We start from the raw sequence: 20,413 nt of genomic DNA, 5'->3' as shown, positions 1-20,413 counted from the left end.
TTATTACAGTTTTAGAACATTTTTATCACCTCCCCAAATCCTTATTTGCATTCAATTCCTCTTCCACACCAGCCCCAGGTTAACTGATTTCTGCCTCCGTAGATGGGTCTAGTGTGGTAAGTTTTTAACAATTCGGAAGTAAAAGGAGGTCGTGCAAAATAAAGACTGTGTGGGAACAGACTTAACAGATTTAAAAATTATCACATGTTTAAAGTTGCTTAAAAGTTGGTTACAGTTTTAAGCAACATGGGTCTCATCAGGCAAAATTGAAAAAAAAAAAAAAAAAAAAAAGGGACTTTGAGAAGAGGCCCCAGTTTGGGGCGGCGAGGGCTGGGGCGTGGTTCTAGAGAAGGGGAGAGGGTGTGACGCGAGGACTCCTGAGCCTCCGACCAACCTCTGCCTACCCGGTCCGGGATCCCGGACTCCGGCGCGGCCTTCCTCTGGCGCAGGCGCAGTAGTTCAGGCTTGCAGCCGGGGGCGGGCAGGGCGCGGAGCCGAAGCGCTGATTCGCATCGATTCCGAACGCGTAGCGATTGCTTCTGTCTGTTGTTTAGGTACGGCGGCGGCAAGGAAACGGAGGGCCTGTGTCAACTCGGGTCGGGGTCTCGCTCTGTGCTAACTGCGACCCAGAGCAGAGCGGGCTATGGGGGAGCCCGGCTCCTGGGCGCCGGGAGACGGCGCCGGTGGCCGGAGCTGGTGTTTGCGGCGGGTGGGGATGGACGCCGAGTGGCTGCTGTTGGCGGATGGAAACGAGGTGAGGGGCAGGGCTGCCCTGGAGGCGAGGGGTGGGTGTGGGGGCTGCCTCCGCGGCGGAAGGGGTGCCCGGGAGCGCAGAGGCCGAGAGGGGTGCGCAGGGTGGGTCCGGGGGAGAGAAGAGGGAAGGGGATTCCGGCGCGACGGTTGGGCGGTCTGGGGTGCAGGCAGGGACCAGTGGGAGAAAAGGGGGCCCTTTGGGAGCGGCCCGGGCCTGCGGGGGACTGGGCGGGAGTCCGGGTTGCGGGAAGGAGCCGGGTAGAGGGGCCTAGAGGCTGTGAGAACCAGCTGGGGTTTCGAGGCGACTGGGTTGGGGAGCGGGCTGGGACGGCCCCAGTTTGGGTCGCCGGGAGCCCTGCGGTGCCCGGCACGCGCGGCAGAGCCGCTCGAACTTGCACCGAGTCACCGACCACCCTGTTTGAGGTGCGGGAGCCGGCAGCGCTGCCGAGAACATGAACGTTCTCGAGTTTATATTGAAAATGATTGCGAGTTTTGGGTCATGTTCCTTAAAATACTCAAACTTTAAAAATGTCTTCCTTTCCAACTCTTGAGGGAAATGGACGCTTTTGAATGGGCCCCATTTATCTTGGGAGTCTCCGCAATGCCTAGTGGCAGCCCCTGAGGTGGGCTGGGGGTAGAGATTAAAGAAATGCGAGTTTTCCTCTTCAGAGGCTACTTATGTTTTCTAATGAGGTCATAAATGCAAAGTTTAAGAAAAAATTTTTAATTGGGAAGATGAGGCACAGTTCCATTTGAGGGCTGCTTGGACTGCAGTGGTGGTTCTAGAGAGAATGATAGAGAAAAGGGGAGAGAGAGTGCGGCCAGCTTGGGCCGGAGAGCTGGTTCAGTGTGGTCGCTGGAAACCATTTGGTTTTTGGAAATAATTTGTATGAAAGATAAATCTTTTGACTTATGTATGTTTAGATTTTTCCTATAAGCTATATAGTTTCAAGGCCTCCTAAGTTTTTAGTGAGTATTTATATTATTGGTGTACTGTGAGAGGGACGAATAATAATGACTTTTGCCCTCAAAGAATTTACTCACTTCAATGGGGAAAAGTGATTTAATACAGTGAAGTGATCTGAGAACATCCATGCAAGCTTTATGATCAAGTGCCAAGAATACGGGTTGTTTACTACTATCCTAGAGTACTGGTTGGACAGAGAGTCAGGTCCAGGCGTAAATGTTGCTATGTTAGGGTGCTTTAAAGGGTTACTTGTATGCTGTGATTTGAAGAACAACAAAAAGACACCTCAGCCCCCAAATCTCTCAACTATCCCCATATTACTGACTAGAAATCCACATTAGACATTCATTCTCGTTTTTTTTGTGTGTTTTTTTTTATCATTAATCTACAATTACATGAAGAACATTATGTTTACTAGGCTCCCCCCTTCACCAAGTCCCCCCTCCACACCCCGTTACAGTCACTGTCCATCAGCGAAGTAAGGTGCTATAGAATCACTACTTCTCTGTGTTGCACAGCCCTCCACATGCCCCACCCTATAGTATACATGCTAATCTAATACCCCCTTTCTTTTCCCCCCCACCCTTATCCCTCCCTTCCCACCCATCGTCCCCAGTCCCTTTCTCTTTGGTAACTGTTAGTTCATTCTTGGGTTCTGTGATTCTGCTGCTGTTTTTTTATTTTTTATTTATTTATTTTTAAAAAAATTTTGTTATCATTAATCTACAATTACATGAAGAACATTATGTTTACTAGGCTCCCCCCGTCACCAGGTCCCCCCCACATACCCCTTCACAGTCACTGTCCATCAGCATAGTAAGATGCTGTAAAATCAGTACTTGTCTTCTCTGTGTTGCACAGCCCTCCCCGTGCGAACACCCCACTATACATGCTAATCGTAATGCCCCCTTTCTTTTTCCCCACCCTTATCCCTCCCAGTCCCTTTCCCTTTGGTAACTATTAGTCCATTCTTGGGTTCTGTGATTCTGCTGCTGTTTTGTCCCTTAAGTTTTTCTTTGTTCTTATACTCCACATATGAGTGAAATCATTTGGTACTTGTCTTTCTCCGCCTGGCTTATTTCACTGAGCATAATACCCTCTAGCTCCATCCATGTTGTCGCAAATGGTAGGATCTGTTTTTTCCTTATGGCTGAGTAATATTCCATTGTGTATATGTACCACATCTTCTTTATTCATTCTTCTATTGATGGACACTTAGGTTGCTTCCATTTCTTGGCTATTGTAAATAGTGCTGTGATAAACATAGGGGTGCATCTGTCTTTTTCAAACTGGGCTGCTGCATTCTTAGGGTAAATTCCTAGAAGTGGAATTCCTGGGTCTATTTTGAGCTTTTTGAGGAACCTCCATACTGCTTTCCACAATGGTTGAACTAATTTACATTCCCACCAGCAGTGTAGGAGGGTTCCCCTTTCTCCACAACCTCACCAGCATTTGTTGTTATTTGTCTTTTGGATGGTGGCGATCTTTACTGGTGTGAGGTGATATCTCATTGTGGTTTTAATTTGCATTTCTCGATGACTAGCGATGTGGAGCATCTTTTCATGTGTCTGTTGGCCATCTGAATTTCTTCTTTGGAGAACTGTCTGTTCAGCTCCTCTGCCCATTTTTATTTATTTATTTATTTATTTATATTTTGTTATCATTAATTTACAATTACATGAAGAACATTATGTTTACTAGGCTCTCCCCTACCCCACATTCCCCCCACAAACCCCATTACAGTCACTGTCCATCAGCATAGTAAGATGTTGTAGAATCAGTACTTGTCTTCTCTGTGTTGCACAGCCCTCCCCTTTCCCCCACCCCCCACATTATACATGCTAATCATAATGCCCCCTTTCTTCTTCCCCGCCCTTATCCCTCCCTACCCTCCCATTCTCCCCAGTCTCCTTCCCTTTGGTAACTGTTAGTCCATTCTTGGGTTCTGTGATTCTGTTGCTGTTTTGTTCCTTCAGTTTTTCTTTTGTTCTTATACTCCACAGATGTGGGAAATCATTTGATATTTGTCTTTCTCTGCTTGGCTTATTTCACTGAGCATAATACCCTCTAGCTCCATCCATGTTGTTGCAAATGGTAGGATTTGTTTTCTTCTTATGGCTGAATAATATTCCATTGTCTATATGTACCACCTCTTCTTTATCCGTTCATCTACTGATGGACACTTAGGTTGATTCCATTTCTTGGCTATTGTAAATAGTGCTGCGATAAACATAGGGGTACATCTGTCTTTTTCAAACTGGAGTGCTGCATTCTTAGGGTAAATTCCTAGGAGTGGAATTCCTGGGTCAAATGATAAGTCTATTTTGAGCTTTTTGAGGAATCTCCATACTGCTTTCCACAACGGTTGAACTAATTTACATTCCTACCAGCAGTTTAGGAGGGTTCCCCTTTCTCCACAACCTTGCCAACATTTGTTGTTGTTTGTCTTTTGGATGGTAGCGATCCTTACCGGTGTGAGGTGATATCTCATTGTGGTTTTAATTTGCATTTCTCTGATAACTAGCGATGTGAAGCATCTTTTCATGTGTCTGTTGGCCATCTGAATTTCTTCTTTGGAGAACTGTCTGTTCAGCTCCTCTGCCCATTTTTTAATTGGATTATTTGCTTTTTGTTTGTTGAGGTGCGTGAGCTCTTTATATGTTTTGGATGTCAAGCCTTTATCAGATCTGTCATTTACGAATATATTCTCTCATACTGTAGGGTACCTTTTTGTTCTATTGATGGTGTCCTTTGCTGTACAGAAGCTTTTCAGCTTGATATAATCCCACTTGTTCATTTCTGCTTTTGTTTTCCTTGCTCGGGGAGATATGTTCATGAAGAAGTCGCTAATGTTTATGTCCAAGAGATTTTTGCCTATGTTTTTTTCTAAGAGTTTTATGGTTTCATGACTTACATTCAGGTCTTTGATCCATTTTGAATTTACTTTTGTGTATGGGGTTAGACAGTGATCCAGTTTCATTCTCTTACATGTAGCTGTCCAGTGTTGCCAGCACCATCTGTTGAAGAGACTATCATTTCCCCATTGTATGTTCATGGCTCCTTTATCGAATATTAATTGACCATATATGTTTGGGTTAATGTCTGGAGTCTCTATTCTGTTCCACTGGTCTGTGGCTCTGTTCTTGTGCCAGTACCAAATTGTCTTGATTACTGTGGCTTTGTAGTAGAGCTTTAAGTTGGGGAGTGGGATCCCCCCCACTTTATTCTTCTTTCTCAGGATTGCTTTGGCTATTCGGGGTCTTTGGTGTTTCCATATGAATTTTTGAACTATTTGTTCCAGTTCGTTGAAGAATGTTGTTGGTAATTTGATAGGGATTGCATCAAATCTGTATATTGCTTTGGGCAGGATGGCCATTTTGACGATATTAATTCTTCCTAGCCAAGAGCATGGGATGAGTTGTCCATTTGTTAGTGTCCTCTTTAATTTCTCTTAAGAGTGTCTTACAGTTTTCAGGGTATAGGTCTTTCACTTCCTTGGTTAGGTTTATTCCTAATTATTTTATCCTTTTTGATGCAATTGTGAATGGAATTGTTTTCCTGATTCCTCTTTCTATTGGTTCATTGTTAGTGTATAGGAAAGACACAGATTTCTGTGTGTTAATTTTGTATCCTGCAACTTTGCTGTTTACCGATATCAGTTCTAGTAGTTTTGGATTGGAGTCTTTAGGGTTTTTTATGTACAATATCATGTCATCTGCAAATAGTGACAGTTTAACTTCTTTTTACCAATCTGGATTCCTTGTATTTCTTTGTTTTGTCTAATTGCTGTGGCTAGGACCTCCAGTACTATGTTAAATAACAGTGGAGAGAGTGGGCATCCTTGTCTTGTTCCTGATCTCAGAGGAAAAGCTTTCAGCCTCTCGCTGTTCAGTATGATGTTAGCTGTGGGTTTATCATATACGGCATTTATTATGATGAGGTACTTGTCCTCTATATCCATTTTGCTGAGAGTTTTTATCATGAATGGATGTTGAATTTTGTCGAATCCTTTTTCAGCATCTATGGAGATGATCATGTAGTTTTTGTCTTTCTTTTTGTTGATGTGGTGGATGATGTTCATGGACTTTCGAATGTTGTACCATCCTTGCATCCCTGGGATGAATCCCACTTGGTCATGGTGTATGATCCTTTTGATGTACTTTTGAATTCGGTCTGCTAATATTTTGTTGAGTATTTTTGCATCTACGTTCATCAGGGATATTGGTCTGTAATTTTCTTTTTTGGTGGGGTCTTTGCCTGGTTTTGGTATTAGGGTGATGTTGGCTTCATAGAATGAGTTTGGGAGTATTCCCTCCTCTTCTATTTTTTGGAAAACTTTAAGGAGAATGGGTATTATGTCTTGTCTGTATGTCTGATAAAATTCTGAGGTAAATCCATCTTGCCCGGGGGTTTTGTTCTTGGGTAGTTTTTTTATTACCGCTTCAATTTCTTTGCTGATAATTGGTTTGTTTAGATTTTGTGTTTCTTCCTTGGTCAGTCTTGGAAGGTTGTATTTTTCTAGGAAGTTGTCCATTTCTTCTAGGTTTTCCAGCTTGTTAACATATAGGTTTTCATAGTATTCTCTAATAATTCTTCATATTTCTTTGAGGTCCATTGTGATCTTTCCTTTCTTGTTTCTGATTCTGTTGATGTGTGTTGATTCTTTTTCTCCTAATAAGTCTGTCTAGAGGCTGATCTATTTTATTTATTTTCTCAAAGAACAAGCTCTTGGTTCCATTGATTTTTTCTATTGTTTTATTCTTCTTGATTTTATTGATTTCTTCTCTGATCTTTATTATGTCCCTCCTTCTGCTGACTTTAGGCCTCATTTGTTCTTCTTTTTCCAATTTCGATAATTATGACGTTAGACTATTCATTTGGGATTGTTCTTCCTTCTTTAAACAGGCCTGGATTTCTATATACTTTCCACTTAAGACTGCTTTTTCTGCGTCCCACAGAAGTTGGGGCTTTGTGCTGTCGTTGTCATTTGTTTCCATATATTGCTTGATCTCTATTTTAATTTGGTCATTGATCCATTGATTATTTAGGAGCATGTTGTTAAGCCTCCATGTGTTTGTGGGCCTTTTTGCTTTGTACAATTTAGTTCTAGTTTTATTCCTTTGTGGTCTGAAAAGTTGCTTGGTAGAATTTCAATCTTTTTGAATTTACTGAGGCTCTTTTTGTGGCCTAGTATTTGGTCTATTCTGGAGAATGTTCCATGTGCACTTGAGAAGAATGTGTTTCCTGTTGCTTTTAGATGTAGAGTTCTATAGATGTCTGTTAGGTTCATCTGTTCTAGTGTGTTGTTCAGTGCCTCTGTGTCCTTACTTATTTTCTGTCTGGTGGATCTATCCATTGGAGTGAGTGGTGTGTTGAAGTCTCCTAAAATGACCGCATTGCATTCTATTTCCTCCTTTAGTTCTGTTAGTATTTGTTTCACATATGCTGGTGCTCCTGTATTGGGAGCATATGTATTTATAATGGTTATATCCTCTTGTTGGACTGACCCCTTTATCATTATGTAATGCCCTTCTTTATCTCTTGTTACTTTCTTTGTTTTCAAGTCTGTTGTGTATGATACTAGTACTGCAACACCTGCCTTTTTCTCCCTGTTGCTTGCATGGAATATCTTTTTCCATCCCTTGACTTTTAGTCTGTGCATGTCTTTGGGTTTGAGGTGGGTCTCTTGTAAGCAGCATATAGATGGGTCTTGCTTTTTTATCCATTCTAGTACTCTGTGTCTTTTGATTGGTGCATTCAGTCCATTTACATTTAGGGTGATTATTGAAAGATATGTACTTATTGCCATTGCAGGCTTTAGGTTTGTGGTTACCAAAGGTTCAAGGTTAGCTTCTTTAGTATCTTACTGCCTAACTTAACTCGCTTGTTGAGCTATTATAGACACTGTCTGGTGATTCTTTATTTCTCTCCCTTCTTATTCCTCCTCCTCCATTCTTTATATGTTGGTTGTTTTATTCTGTGCTCTTTTGTGTCTCCTTTAACTGCTTTTGTGGGTAGTTAATTTTATTTTTTGCCATTAGTTAGTATTTGGTTGGTCTGCTTTCTTTGGTGTGATTTTATTTTCTCTGGTGACATCTGTTTAGGCTTAGGAGTGCTCACATCCAGAGAAGTCCCTCTAAAATACCCTGTAGAGGTGGTTTGTGGGAGGGAAATTCCCTCAACTTTTGCTTGTCTGGGAATTGTTTAATCCCTCCTTCATATCTAAATGATAATTGTGCTGGATACAGTATTCTTGGTTCAAGGCGCTTCTGTTTCTTTGCATTAAATATATCATGCCATTCTCTTCTGGCCTGTAAGGTTTCTGTTGAGAAATCTGATGATAGCCTGATGGGTTTTCCTTTGTTGGTGACCTTTTTCCTCTCTCTAGCTGCCTTTAAAACTCTCTCCTTGTCCTTGATCTTTGCCATTTTAATTGTTATGTGTCTTGGTGTTGTTCTCCTTGGGTTCCTTCTGTTGGGAGTTCTGTGTACTTCCGTGGTCTGAATGATTATTTCTTCCCCCAGTTTGGGGAAGTTTTCAGCCATTATCTCTTCAAAGACATTTTCTATCCCTTTTTCTCTCACTTCTTCTTCTGGTACCCCTATAATGTGGATATTGTTCCTTTAAGATTGGTCACACAGTTCTCTTAATATTGTTTCATTCCTGGAGATCGTTTTATCTTTCTCTGCGTCAGCTTCTATGCATTCCTGTTCTCTGGTTTCTATTCCATCAATGGCCTCTTGCATCTTATCCATTCTGCTTATAATCCTTCCAGAGATTGTTTCATTTCTGTAATCTCCCTCCGGACTTCATCCCTTAGCTCTTGTGTATTTCTCTGCAGCTCTATCAGCATGGTTATGACCTTTATTTTGAATTCTTTTTCAGGGAGATTGGTTAGGTCTATCTCCCCAGATTCCTTCTCAGGGGAGGATGTCTGGGTTAGTCTGGTCTGTATCAAATTCTTCTGCCTTTTCATGGCGATAGAGGTAGTTGTGGGGAGCTGGCGTGTGTGTTGGCTGGGAGAATGTCCCTTCTTGCTGGTTTGTGGCCTTCCTCTCCTAAGAGAATGGTGACCTCTAGCAGCTTGTGCTGGGCAGCTGCACACAGACAGGGTCTCTGATTCTTGCCCGGCCACTGTGGAGTTAAGCTCCGCTGTTGCTTTGGGCGTGGCCTGCCTCAGGCTGCTTCTCCAATATGGCGGAGCGGTGTCAGAGGGGAAACAGGTGGGAGGCTGTTTATCTCCGTGAGGGGCCTCCAAGCTGTGCTGCCGCCCAGGGGGTTAGGGTGCCCGGAGTTCCCTGGGATTCCCAGCTGCTGGGCTAAGTGTCCTGAGACGCTTCCGTCCAGCAATGGGGTCCCTGTCCCTTTAAGACTTTCAAAAAGCACTCGCTTTTCTTTGTCACAGGGGCGCTGGCTGCAGGGATCCGCTCGCAGGTTTTACTGTCCTGTTTCCCTAGTATCCAGCACCCCATGCACTGTGTGTTTGCACTCCGGTGCGGATGGCTAGGGCTGGGTGTTTAGCAGTCCTGGGCTCCCTCTCCCTCCCTGCTCCGACTCCTCTCCTCCCGCTGGGAGCTGGGGTGAGGGGTGCTCGGGTCCTGCCGGCTGGGGCTTGTATCTTACCCCCTTCGGGAGGCTCTGGGTTCTCACAGGTGTAGATGTGGCCTTGCTGTTGTCCTGTATCTTCTGGTCTCTCTTTTAGGAATAGTTGTATTTGTTGTATTTTCAAAAATATATACGGTTTTGCGAGGAGATTTCCACTGCTCTACTCACACTGCCATCTTGGCTCTGCCTTCCCCTAGGCATTCCTTCTTTTAGCTTGAGCATTGACCTTTCCCTGCATGGCCTTTTCCAAAAGTGTATACCTTTGGGAAGATTAACATATGATAGAATTTAATAATATGTGAATAATACATGAATTATAATATTCATAATAGTATGAGTAATAGTAACTGTATTTCATATAGAGTTTGGACTTTTACATACATTACTTAATCTGAGCCCTGCACATGTACCACACTCTCACGCACAACTCTGTAAGGTACTTAGTGGCCAAGTATTAACTTAATTCTGATTTAATTGCTGTGAATTAATTCATTACTTCTGAATAGGTTGGTAGCACTGGTGGGGTGGGGTGGGGGCAGAAAGAATTCAGCTCTTGCAGCAAGGGCAAGAGGACTATAAAGTACTTGCTCACATATTTTAAACTACTGGTTCATTTGTGTGGGGATACCTCTATTGGGGGGAGACCTATGCATACCAGAGAGAATAGTGGAGACAGTGGCAAGACTGTCTTGCCTTGGGGGCCTCTGTGGAGGAGAGGCCTATGAGGTCTGGCCATCTGCAAGGTTGGGTCTTAAGAAGTAATTGGAGCATAGCTTGCAGTGTGGATGAAGAGAGGTCTGCATCAAGGCGAAAGATGAAGTCTTTCTTATTGTAGTGGTTCCCTACCTGTAGCACAAGCTGGTGTGCACAAGATTTTAGGAGGTGTGCTAAATATTTAGTTATAACAGCAGAGTAAGGTCAGTTTCCTGCCTTCCCAGTTTCCCTCAAAGTCTCAGATGTCTGAGGTAAAGCAATAAAAAAGGTTCCTCTCATTCCAATGAAGGGAGTTCTGTAGTAAATTGTCTGCCTACTTGGGTGTATTTAAGCATAAACCAATCCAGAGCATTTGGTAGAAAAACAAATTAGAGATTTATTGCAAGTTAGCTAGTTCCCAGGCCCTGTAAGTAGCTAGAGCTTTGGGAAAACCTTAGTATCTTCATTTTTCATTTCTTTTCTCATATTTGGTTTTCATGAAGCTTTCTGCCCTAAGAGATTGGAAAAAGGGAAAGAGTGGTTCTAGAGTATTTGTTGATCATCTGGGAAACAGCAGGAGTGGAGTCATGGGATAGCATTAGAGGAGGTGGGGTAAGGACTAGATGATCTTGTAGACCAGTAACGTCAGTAAGCTCAAAGGCTTGCAAAACTGTGGAGTAGAATCAGCCTCCACCATATGGGCTGGTGGTTTGTTGGCCCTCAGTTTCCATAGGAAATTAGTTTTATGTTAAAAACGATGCTGGGATATCCAGATAAGCTCACTGCAGACTCCTTAGCCATGGTGACCAAGGTAAATTCTAGGACCAGACAAAGGGAAGGATGAAAGAGAGTGGTTGCTTCCTTTTCTGGATTGAGAATTCAAAGCAATTTCAGAAAAAGGCATTCATCTCCCTTTTCTGTAGTATTTTCACAACAGCAATCCAGCTATCTCCCCCCAAGTACTAAAATGAAATATGGAATACTTCCTTAATTAGAAATAAAGCTACCTAAATTCTTACAGGATGTGGATGACACATAAATCCTTAAAAATCCTAATTTTAAAGGGCATAAGTTTGATTCAGAGGAACTTCTATAATTAATGGGATTTCTGGCAAACTGTCAAACAACTGAAAAACTAGACTTGGTTTTTGTGGAGGTGGTCACCACAACATTTTAAAGGGGAAGAAGTCCAACTGTAAGAGTTCCTGGCTGCTGCTTCATGATTTACAGTGGTAGTAACCCACTTTCCAATTTCTGACCTAAAAAAACACCCATCCTAGAATCTGGGAGGATTCATAGGAAGATCTCTTTATTCTTCCATATCTTCACAAATATTTACTAAGCCTTATGCCAGGTACAGAAATACAGCGGTACAAAGACAGATAAAGTCCCTGCTTACAAAATATATTGGTTAGGGGGAAACAAAAATAAACAACTAAAACATATTATTTTGGCTTGTGCCAAGTGCATGCTACTAACAAGAAGGAATGTAATGGAGGTGGGAGTGAGTAGGCAGCAAGGAGGCCTCTGAGGAGCTGAACTTGACCAATGAGTAGAGTGTACCAAGCAGAGGGAAAAAAACCCTCCGGTAGCTCTGAGTGTTTCTGACTGTGGTATGAGATAAGACTAAAGAGATGAGGGGGTTAGGACTTTCAGGTCCTCACAGGCTGTGGAAGGAAGTTTAGATCATTAGAGAATTTTGGAAAGAAGAGAAGTTGTTTGATTCAAAATGTTTACCACTCCATCTGCTAGGTGAAGAATGAAGTTTAGGGGGGCTAGCGCAGAAGCAAAAACAGCCTAGCCAGAGGAAGTCAGGCTGTTTGAACTAAAGTGGTAGCCAATAGGGGTAGAAAGAAGCAAACAGATTTAGGACATACTTGAATTATAGCCAATAGAATTTGCTGGTGATTTGAATGTAGGGATGCAGGACAGAGAAGAATCTAAGATGGCTTCTAGGTTTGGGGCCAAGCAGTTGGTTAGATGGTAGTATTAGTTACTGAGATGAGAGTTTTGCGGGAGGAATAGATTGGGGCAAGGCAAGTCATGGTGTCTTTAAGAGACAGGCATGATTCTGCAAGATTTTCAAAAGTAGCAAAGAGAACAACTTTTAGAAAGCCACACACCATTTTGCTTAAGGTTTTCAGCTAAGGTTACATTATAGGTCATTAAAGAGGTGGCTTGTGCAATAAGATAAGCAGAGTATTCTAAGATCTGGATCTCAGAAGAATTTCATTTCCTTCCATGATAGGATTATTATGAACTAGACTGGTCCATCAGGAAAGTATGATAGGTATAAACTGGGGCTTCTTTGCAACCTTTTCTGGAGCCTCTCATGCTGTCCTTACGGATAAAATGGAAAGTAGAGGCTTGATTGAACTACAACTAGTTAAAAGTGTACCCAGATTGTGTGGGAGAATGTTTACTAGGCTTTTCTGAGAGCTTTGCTTTTGGCTACATCCTGTGTATCTATTTTTATCTGTGTCTTAAATGAAGGTATAGAAGGCATTCTATGAATTTGGTGGGTAACTCAAAGCTGGAAGGGATATTGAGTATGTCTGCTGGCAGATAAAAAATTCAGAAAGGTCTTGACAAGCTCATGTGATAGGCTGAAGTAACAAGGTGAAATTTAAGAGGAATCAATGTAAGGTCCTGCACTTGAATGCAAATTTACCAACTAGTCAAGTATAGGACAGAAGAGACATGACTTAGCATAGCAATTTTTGGGGTAGGGTTAGACCAAGAAATTTAATCATTCCTAAGCCTGAGGATACATTGACAGTGTGATAGATCTGCTGTGAAAGTTAATGCAATTTGAATGCTCCAGTGCTATTATCTAGAACTGGGAAAGTGATACTTACATTAGACTGGGTAATAAAAATTAAGTTTATTTTTCTTAATATGGCATCTAGGAATAAAAATAAACTAGTAGTCTCTTCACAGAGCCATTAGGATGGAAAAAAAGACTCAAATCTGGGCCTTGGAAGTTAGATTGAAGTAAGCGGAAACATAGGGCAAAGAAAAGAGAAGGCTAGGTATAGCTGTCATGTCAAAGGGGGATTGGAGATTTTTTGACAGTGTCCAGAGCAGAGCCAGGGCAAATGGGTGGAATTTATAGACCATCCCTTTTGGTTTTTATGGAGGCCTCATTACATAGGCATGATTGATTAAGTCATTGGCCATTGTTTCAATTTAACTTCCAGCTTCTCTCCCATCCCAGGAGGGTGAGGGGTGGGACTGAAAGTTCCAGCCGCCCAAGTCAGAGCCTTTAAAAATTGGAGGGACTGTCTTGTATAGAGGCTGTAGTTTTTGTCAGTGTTTAAGACTAGTTGATGGGGCTGTGTATAAAAAACTCCTCTCATCTGTAGACTTTTCAAGGTCCTAACCCTGACATCTACAATTAACTCCATTCTCCTGTCTCTTCTTATCACGCCTCTTGGATTTTTCCACCTGGTGGCTCCCTTGGCAGCTGGAGGAGGAAATAGCCATAGCTGTTCGGGTTTCATGGGAATTGGGTTTCTTAAGTTAGGACACGTGTATAGTGCTGGTTGACAAGATTGTAAAGGGACCTCCCTTTTCAGCACAGTGGCTGATTATATCTCTTACATTGTTACTGTCTCCCTAGGTGACTGTGGGGCGTGGATTTGGTGTCACATATCACCTGGCATCAAAAACGTGCCCTCTGATGATTTCCCGAAACCATTGTGTTTTGAAGCAGAATGCTGAGGGCCAGTGGACAATTATGGACAACAAGGTACAGGAATCTACAGAAACCTAATGACTTTACTTGAATTTTTGTTTGTTATTAAATTACCTTTTTTTACATAAGTAATACACGGTACAAAATTAAAAGGTTCAAAAGTCTGTCTTTTCTCCTTTCCATCCAGTTGTCTTCCCCAGACACAACCACTTTTGTTTGCTGCCAGAGATTAGATTATGCCAAAATAATTTCTAATGACTTGAAGTTAGTTGCTTTGAAGGGAACACATGGATTGGGGCAGTAGGTCCTGCTCCAGAAACTAGATTAAGTTATTGGAGAATTTGGCCCTTTTTGAGTGGAAGGTCCAGAGACCTTGGGAATCTGATGAAGATTCTGAAGTACACCTGTGGTTCAGGGCACAAAGAGGAGGGAGGAGCTGAGCTGTCTGCACTTAGCACCTTCCCTTCCCCACTCCTTTCAGTCAGAGCAAACACTCTCTACTTTCTTAACCTGTTTTCTGTATTGGTGTTCTGAGGAAGATTTCCCTTAAATAATGGGTTTTTCTGCTGAAAATCACTGGTGTACTGTGAATACTAAGGAGGGTGAAATAGTGTGTATAGCTCAGCAATTAGGAAGCACTTAAAGCGCAGATATACAAGCATTCAGGAACATGGTGGAAATAGAGACTGTGAAGTCAGAGAAATCCTGATGTAGACAGTAAGGATTAGGAAGTATGAAATATCTTTAGACACCCTTTTACACTGCTCTGGTTGGCAAGATTTTAAAGATACTTGTTAGGAGAAGAGTATTAAAATGGTTCTGAGACCAATTCTGAAGAGAGTGGGTATTTACCACCACACCACCCACTAGGTGTTCTGCAGTATAGCATCAGATTCTATAGGTAAGGGGTCCGTCCCACAAGACCACCTTCCATTTCAGACTCCAGTCACCAGTTCAGGTTAACATCTATGCTTCTGGCCAGCTGGCTGTAAATCAGATTTCCCCATGAACTCCTTCCCATTTGGATTTGGCTAATTAGCTAAAGGGACTCACAGAACTCAGGGAAACATTTACTTTCGTTTACAAGTTTATTATAAAGGATATAAGGGCTACAAGATGTACATCCAGATGGGAGAGATGTGTAAGGCAAGGTATGTGGGAAGGGGTGCCAAGCTTCCATGCCCTGTCTAGGCAGGCTGTTTTCCCAGTGCTTCCATGTTTTCACCAACCTGGAAGCTCTCCAACCAGCCCTTTTGGTTTTTATGGAGGCTTTATTACCTAGGCATGATTGATTAAGTAATTGGCCATTGTTTCAATTTAAGTTCCAGCTTCTCTTTGGTCCTAGGAGGTTCAGGGATGGGACTGAAAATTCCAACCATCCAATCACAGGGTTGATTCTGGCAGCCAGCCTCCATCCTTAGGTGACCTAGGATTCCAAAAGTCACCTCATTAGTATACAGGACACCTTTATCTGTCTCATCACTTAAGGAATTCCAAAGACTTTAGAAGCTCTGTGCTAGAAACAGGTGATTCCCAAATATGTATTTTTTATTATAACTCACAATATCATAGGTATCCTGCAGGCCTGCCCAGCAGCCTCATTTTGCATGCATAAACCTGCTAGGTTTAAGCTGTTGGAGAAAGTACCTTCCTGCACTAGGATTATATTGAGTTGGCACTGTGTTGAAGAAGGTATAAATGCTAAGTAAATTGGTTCAGTACTCTTGGCAAGGCATTACCAGCAGGATAGAAATTGATATTGAAAGGGAGACCTTAGGGATGATCTGATTGAACCCTTTCTGGAGACAGATGAATCTGAGGCTCAGAGAGATAAACTGACTTGCCCTAGGCCTTCTGCATGACACTGAGTGAATGAATGAGCCAGGGCTCAACCTCAAATAAGTCCCTCTACTGTGTCCTGTTGTCAAATACCAGTAAAAAACACAAGCAAGTTGCTGTATAGGTATCTCCTGCTTTTTGAAGTTTGCTTTGCACTAAATTTTTTTTGAAAGACTTACGTTAGTGTCTGTTTTTGCTAGCCAAAAGAAATTCGAAGAGGATTTTTTTTTTTAAATGAAGAACAAGGAAAAGTGAAAATAGCATACAGAATTTGTTTTGCAGCAAGCTATTTTAGAGGCTGTGCACACCCTGAGTGGCGAGTGGTACTGGAGCTCCTTCCCTGGGAACTACACTCAGCAGCTCAGTATCAAGCTGCTGTAGCTTTGAGCTCTGCAAGCATCTGTGCTTTATCTAGATGTATTTTGTGCATCCATTAGCAAGATGTGTTCTAAGGTACCAGAAAAGCTTAAGAGAGGTTATTTTTTGGGAACACACAAAATTTTCTGGTCTGGGAACCCAGAAATTTTCCCATATAAATTAATGGTAATTGCTTTGTCATTTTATGCCATTTTAGCTTAATGAAAGATTTCATAGGAATGCTCTACTTTCAAAAGGCAGGGGAAACCTGTACTGGCTGCATTATTTTAAAAATTAATTATGCATATTTAAGACATAGCTGGATTTAAAGCTCTTGCAATAGTTTGTACCAACCACCTTAAGAAAAGGTGTTTCCTCATCAGAGTTGGCTATCTGAGAAATGGGGTTGCAGTATTATAGATTGGTACTCTCTGCTGCTGCTTTCCTTGATTGTGTGCAATGTGGAATAGCACATTTTGAGAAGTTGGGAAGCCACCAGACTGATTTCAGTGTTCCTTAAATGTCAGCCTCAGACGCTTAGGGAGCCTGTGCCAGCCATAGATCGTGACTATGCTCCCAGGCCCCTCTCCAGTGTTTGCTGTGTACCCTTTCTCCTACTGCTGTTGTTACTGTGAGATTCCTTTCTCAGGTCTCAGATAATATAAAGGAAAGGCAGGCTCCTGATTCTTCCAAGTCTTTTCTGTAAGCCTCTTAGCTTTGAATCAGTTTGTGAGGTAACTCTGGTCTTTGTGAGAAGTTATGCCTGGAGTGTTTTGATGGAGCAACTATTCTTTCAGGTAAAAGCCCTCCCCTGCTTTTTTTCCCTTAACAGTTGCTCCTTTTCCTTGTGGCTTCTTTTTGGCATGATGCCTTGGTAGCCCTCTTCTCCTGATGAAGGATTTGAATTTCATGTGCAGGGTATTATTGTTATAGTCATATTTGAAGTCATTTGCCAAGTCTTTTCAAGAGGTAGATATTTCTAATAATTCAAGACTCAGAATTACATTCTCTCCTCATAAAATGGTTTCATATATAGTGGCCAGAAAATGAAAGCTTAAGTACAGATATAAAAATTGCAACAAATGCAATTTTGGTTTAAAAAAACAACCACCTTGGAGGATTGCTAACTGCACACAAAATAGGAGGACGATTGTAGTCGTGTTAGATTTCAGTTGAGAAACTCTTTAGATAATTCATCCTATGTAACGATACCCAGGCTCTTTCAGAAAATCAGTTGTTTCAAAATCGCAGTTTCAAAGCCTTGGTGGTTTGTTCTTCTGCAATCCTAGAGGCTTAGGCGTGTTGTTTGGGTTTTTCTAATTCTCTCATCATCTTGCTCTTCACTAGCTGCCTGGTGATTCCTGCCTTTGTCTTTCTGTGGGCTCTGACCTTTAAAAGTCTCTGGTGAGTTATGTTCTGTGAATAAACCTTGCTGCTTGGGATAGTTCAGCTTCTGGTCTTCTAGCAGCTAAAGCAGTGGTTCTCAACCTGTTTTTGCCCTTACTTGTTGCCCTCACCTGGGGTACTTCAAAAAATTACAGAGGGTATCACATTAAAATTAACAACTTTCTTTCATCAAATGACACATTAAAAGATTGAAAGGCAAGCCCAGATTAGAAGATAATTGCTACACATAACCGATGAAGGACTTATACTTGCATGTACAGGGATACCTAGTTTATTGAGCATTGAACTTTGCAAAGCACTTTGCAGATACTGTTTTTTTTTTTTTTACAAATTGAAGGTTTGTGGCAATCCTGCATTGAGCAAATCTGTTGGTGCCATTTTTCCAATAGCATTTGGTTATTACTTCATGTCTCTGTGTCCCATTGTGGTAATTCTTATTTAAAACTTTTAATACTGTATTGTTATAGTGATTTGAGATCAGTGATTATGACTCACTGAAAGCTCACATGTTAGTTAGCATTTTTTAGCAACAAAGTATTTTTAAATTAAGGTATGTACATTTTTAAAAATAAATGATACAATAGCAAAGTTAATAGACTGTAGTGTAGACATAACTTTTATATGCACTAGGAAGCCAAAAAATTCATTTGACTTGCTTTACTGCTGTGTTTGGGTTATTGCAGTGGTTTGGAAACAAACCCACAGTATCCCCAAGGCATGCCTGTCTACAGAACTCCAAATCAATAAGAAAAAAGATAAACCAGTTTTAAAAGTGGGCAAGAGCCAGGCACTCCACAAAAGATGTTCAATATCCATGAAAAGTTGTTCAGCCTCATTAATGATCAGTGAAATGCAAATTAAAACCATGATGGAATACCACCGCACACTCATCAGAGGGGCTAAGATCAACTGTGCAGTTATCAGCAAGGATATGGAGCAAGCAGTCTTTTGATAGAATTGTAAATTGGCACTATTAACTATTTTGGAATATTATTCAGCATTATTTATTAAAGTTGCACATATATATACTCATGACAATATATTTACTCCTAGAGAAACAACCCAAATATCCACCAACTATAGAATGGATAAACTGTAGACTATGCTTGTAATGAAACACTGTACTGTAATGATTATGAATAAATTACTACTTTATCAAATAACATGGATAAATCTCACAAACCTAATACTGAGTGAAAAAAGGCAGATACAAAGAATATATATTACATGATGCTCTTTATTAATGCTCAAAACCAGGCAAAACTAATGTGTGATGTTAAACCAGGCTAATAGTCACCTTATGGAGGGGGAAGGGCTCAGTGACTAGAAGGAAGCACAGGGGAATTTCTGGGATGCTGATAATGTGTCTTTGTTGATTTTTTGTAAACTTTGTGGTAGTTACATTGAAATGTTCACTTGGTGATTGTTCATCTAGTTGTACATTTATGATTTGTGCACTTTCATGTTATGTTTTAGTAAAGAATATTTTAAAATATTGACTGATACACACCTGTTAGAATTGCTAAAATAAAATAATGCCAAGTAATGGTGAGCATGCAGAGTAACTGGAACTCTTAAACATTGCAGGTGAGAGTACAAAACAGTACCACCACTTTGAAAAACAGTTTGGCAGTTTCTTACAGTTAAATATACACTTATGCAGTGATCCTGTTTCTCAATATTTACCCTACAGAAACTTGAATGTGAATGTTTGTAGTGGCTTTATTTATAATCACCAGAAACTTAAAAAACAACTAAGAGGGATGGATAAACCAGGATAAGCCAGAATACCAAACCATACCAATACCACACAGCAATAAAAATACCAAACTACTGTTAATGCAATGAAATGGACAGATTTCAAAGTCATTAAGCTAAGTGAAAGAAGCCTGACTCAAAAGGGTACATATATTGTTCATACAACATTCTGGAAAAGGCAAATCTGTGTAGGGCAGAGAACAGATGAGTAGTTGTCTGGGAATGAGGGAAGGGTTGATTGCAAGGGGGCACACTGTCTTCATACAGTTACACACTGTATGTGTTTATATGTGAATCTGACTTTAAATAAGAGTCCTGATGCTTAGTTAAACATTTCCAGGTGATTTCACTGTATAGTCAGGGTTGAGAACCACTGAGCTATATAAATCATCTGGAAAACTGTAAGAAAACATTACTTTTTGGTTTTAGGTTTCCAGTGTTCTCAATAACTAATTAAAAACAATGGACAGAGTTTGAGCATCAGGTGAAATAGTATTTAAGGAGGATGCGGGCTGTCTCAATTTGCCCCATTGGTGACTGAGTGAACTTGGGCAGGCTTTCTTTGGTTATCACTTTGTTGCTGCTGGTATTGTTCAAACTGATGATTATGAAAACCAGCATGAAGAAAGTTGTGAACAGAGTCTGATTTATTTAAATCAATGTATTTGAGATCATATCCTGAGCCTACCTGATTGTTCTTACATAGCCATGGTATTTTCATCCTTGCCTAGTCACCTTGTGAAAACTTGACTTGGGGCTATGGTCCAAATTACACCACTAGGTGTCACCAAGGAGTGATGAATGGGTGAACATAGAGGGATCCAAGGATAAGATGTGATGGGAAAATTTTGAGAGCTAATTTTCCAGACCTAAGGGCTCTGAAGGAGGCGGGTTAATGCAGAGGAGCTAGTGGAGGGCTGCAGTATGTCTTGAAAGTTTGCCTCTGCTTTTTAGGGATTCCTCATTCTCTCAAATCTTGGGCTGCTTCTGTAACCCCTAACGTTATCTTTGCCTTTGAGATTTTTCTTAAATGTCTATACCTTGGCATTAGGACATTAACTCCTGTGTGACATTATTTTCCCTGAGACCTTTTTCCTATGCATAATCTAAAATTGACTATTCTGCTGTAAAATTGTCCTCAAATAGATTATTCTGGCCTCCATCCCCTCTTTTTTTATTTTTCTACCTGTTGTTTTAGAACTCAGCAGAACTGATCACTCTCCATAATTTCTCAGGCTGAATATGAATAGAAAGGTTGGGAGAAGGTTGGCCACATAAGCCAGGTTGGGCCCAAGGCAGTGAGATTGGCTCAAGCCAGTCTTCATGTATGTATTTGT

The 20,413-nt window shown here is 41.3% G+C and overlaps 1 protein-coding gene across 2 annotated transcripts in view; it reads left to right on the top strand.

Moving 5' to 3' along the window:
* Window positions 1–487: 487 nt before the first annotated feature.
* RNF8 (ring finger protein 8) overlaps window positions 488–20,413 on the top strand; it is a 46,527-nt gene continuing 26,601 nt past the window's right edge. The window contains exons 1-2 of one of the 2 annotated variants that reach the window (XM_057493718.1): window positions 488–754; window positions 13,641–13,769. In XM_057493718.1, the coding sequence (XP_057349701.1) occupies window positions 644–754; window positions 13,641–13,769 (240 nt within the window). In that variant the 5' untranslated portion in view covers window positions 488–643. The remainder of the gene's footprint in view (window positions 755–13,640; window positions 13,770–20,413) is intronic. The other variant, XM_036916150.2, reaches the window with a different exon arrangement.

Source organism: Manis pentadactyla, chromosome 16 (assembly GCF_030020395.1).
Source record: "Manis pentadactyla isolate mManPen7 chromosome 16, mManPen7.hap1, whole genome shotgun sequence".
Classification (NCBI taxonomy): domain Eukaryota; kingdom Metazoa; phylum Chordata; class Mammalia; order Pholidota; family Manidae; genus Manis; species Manis pentadactyla.
This window is presented reverse-complemented; position numbering and strand designations above follow the sequence as displayed.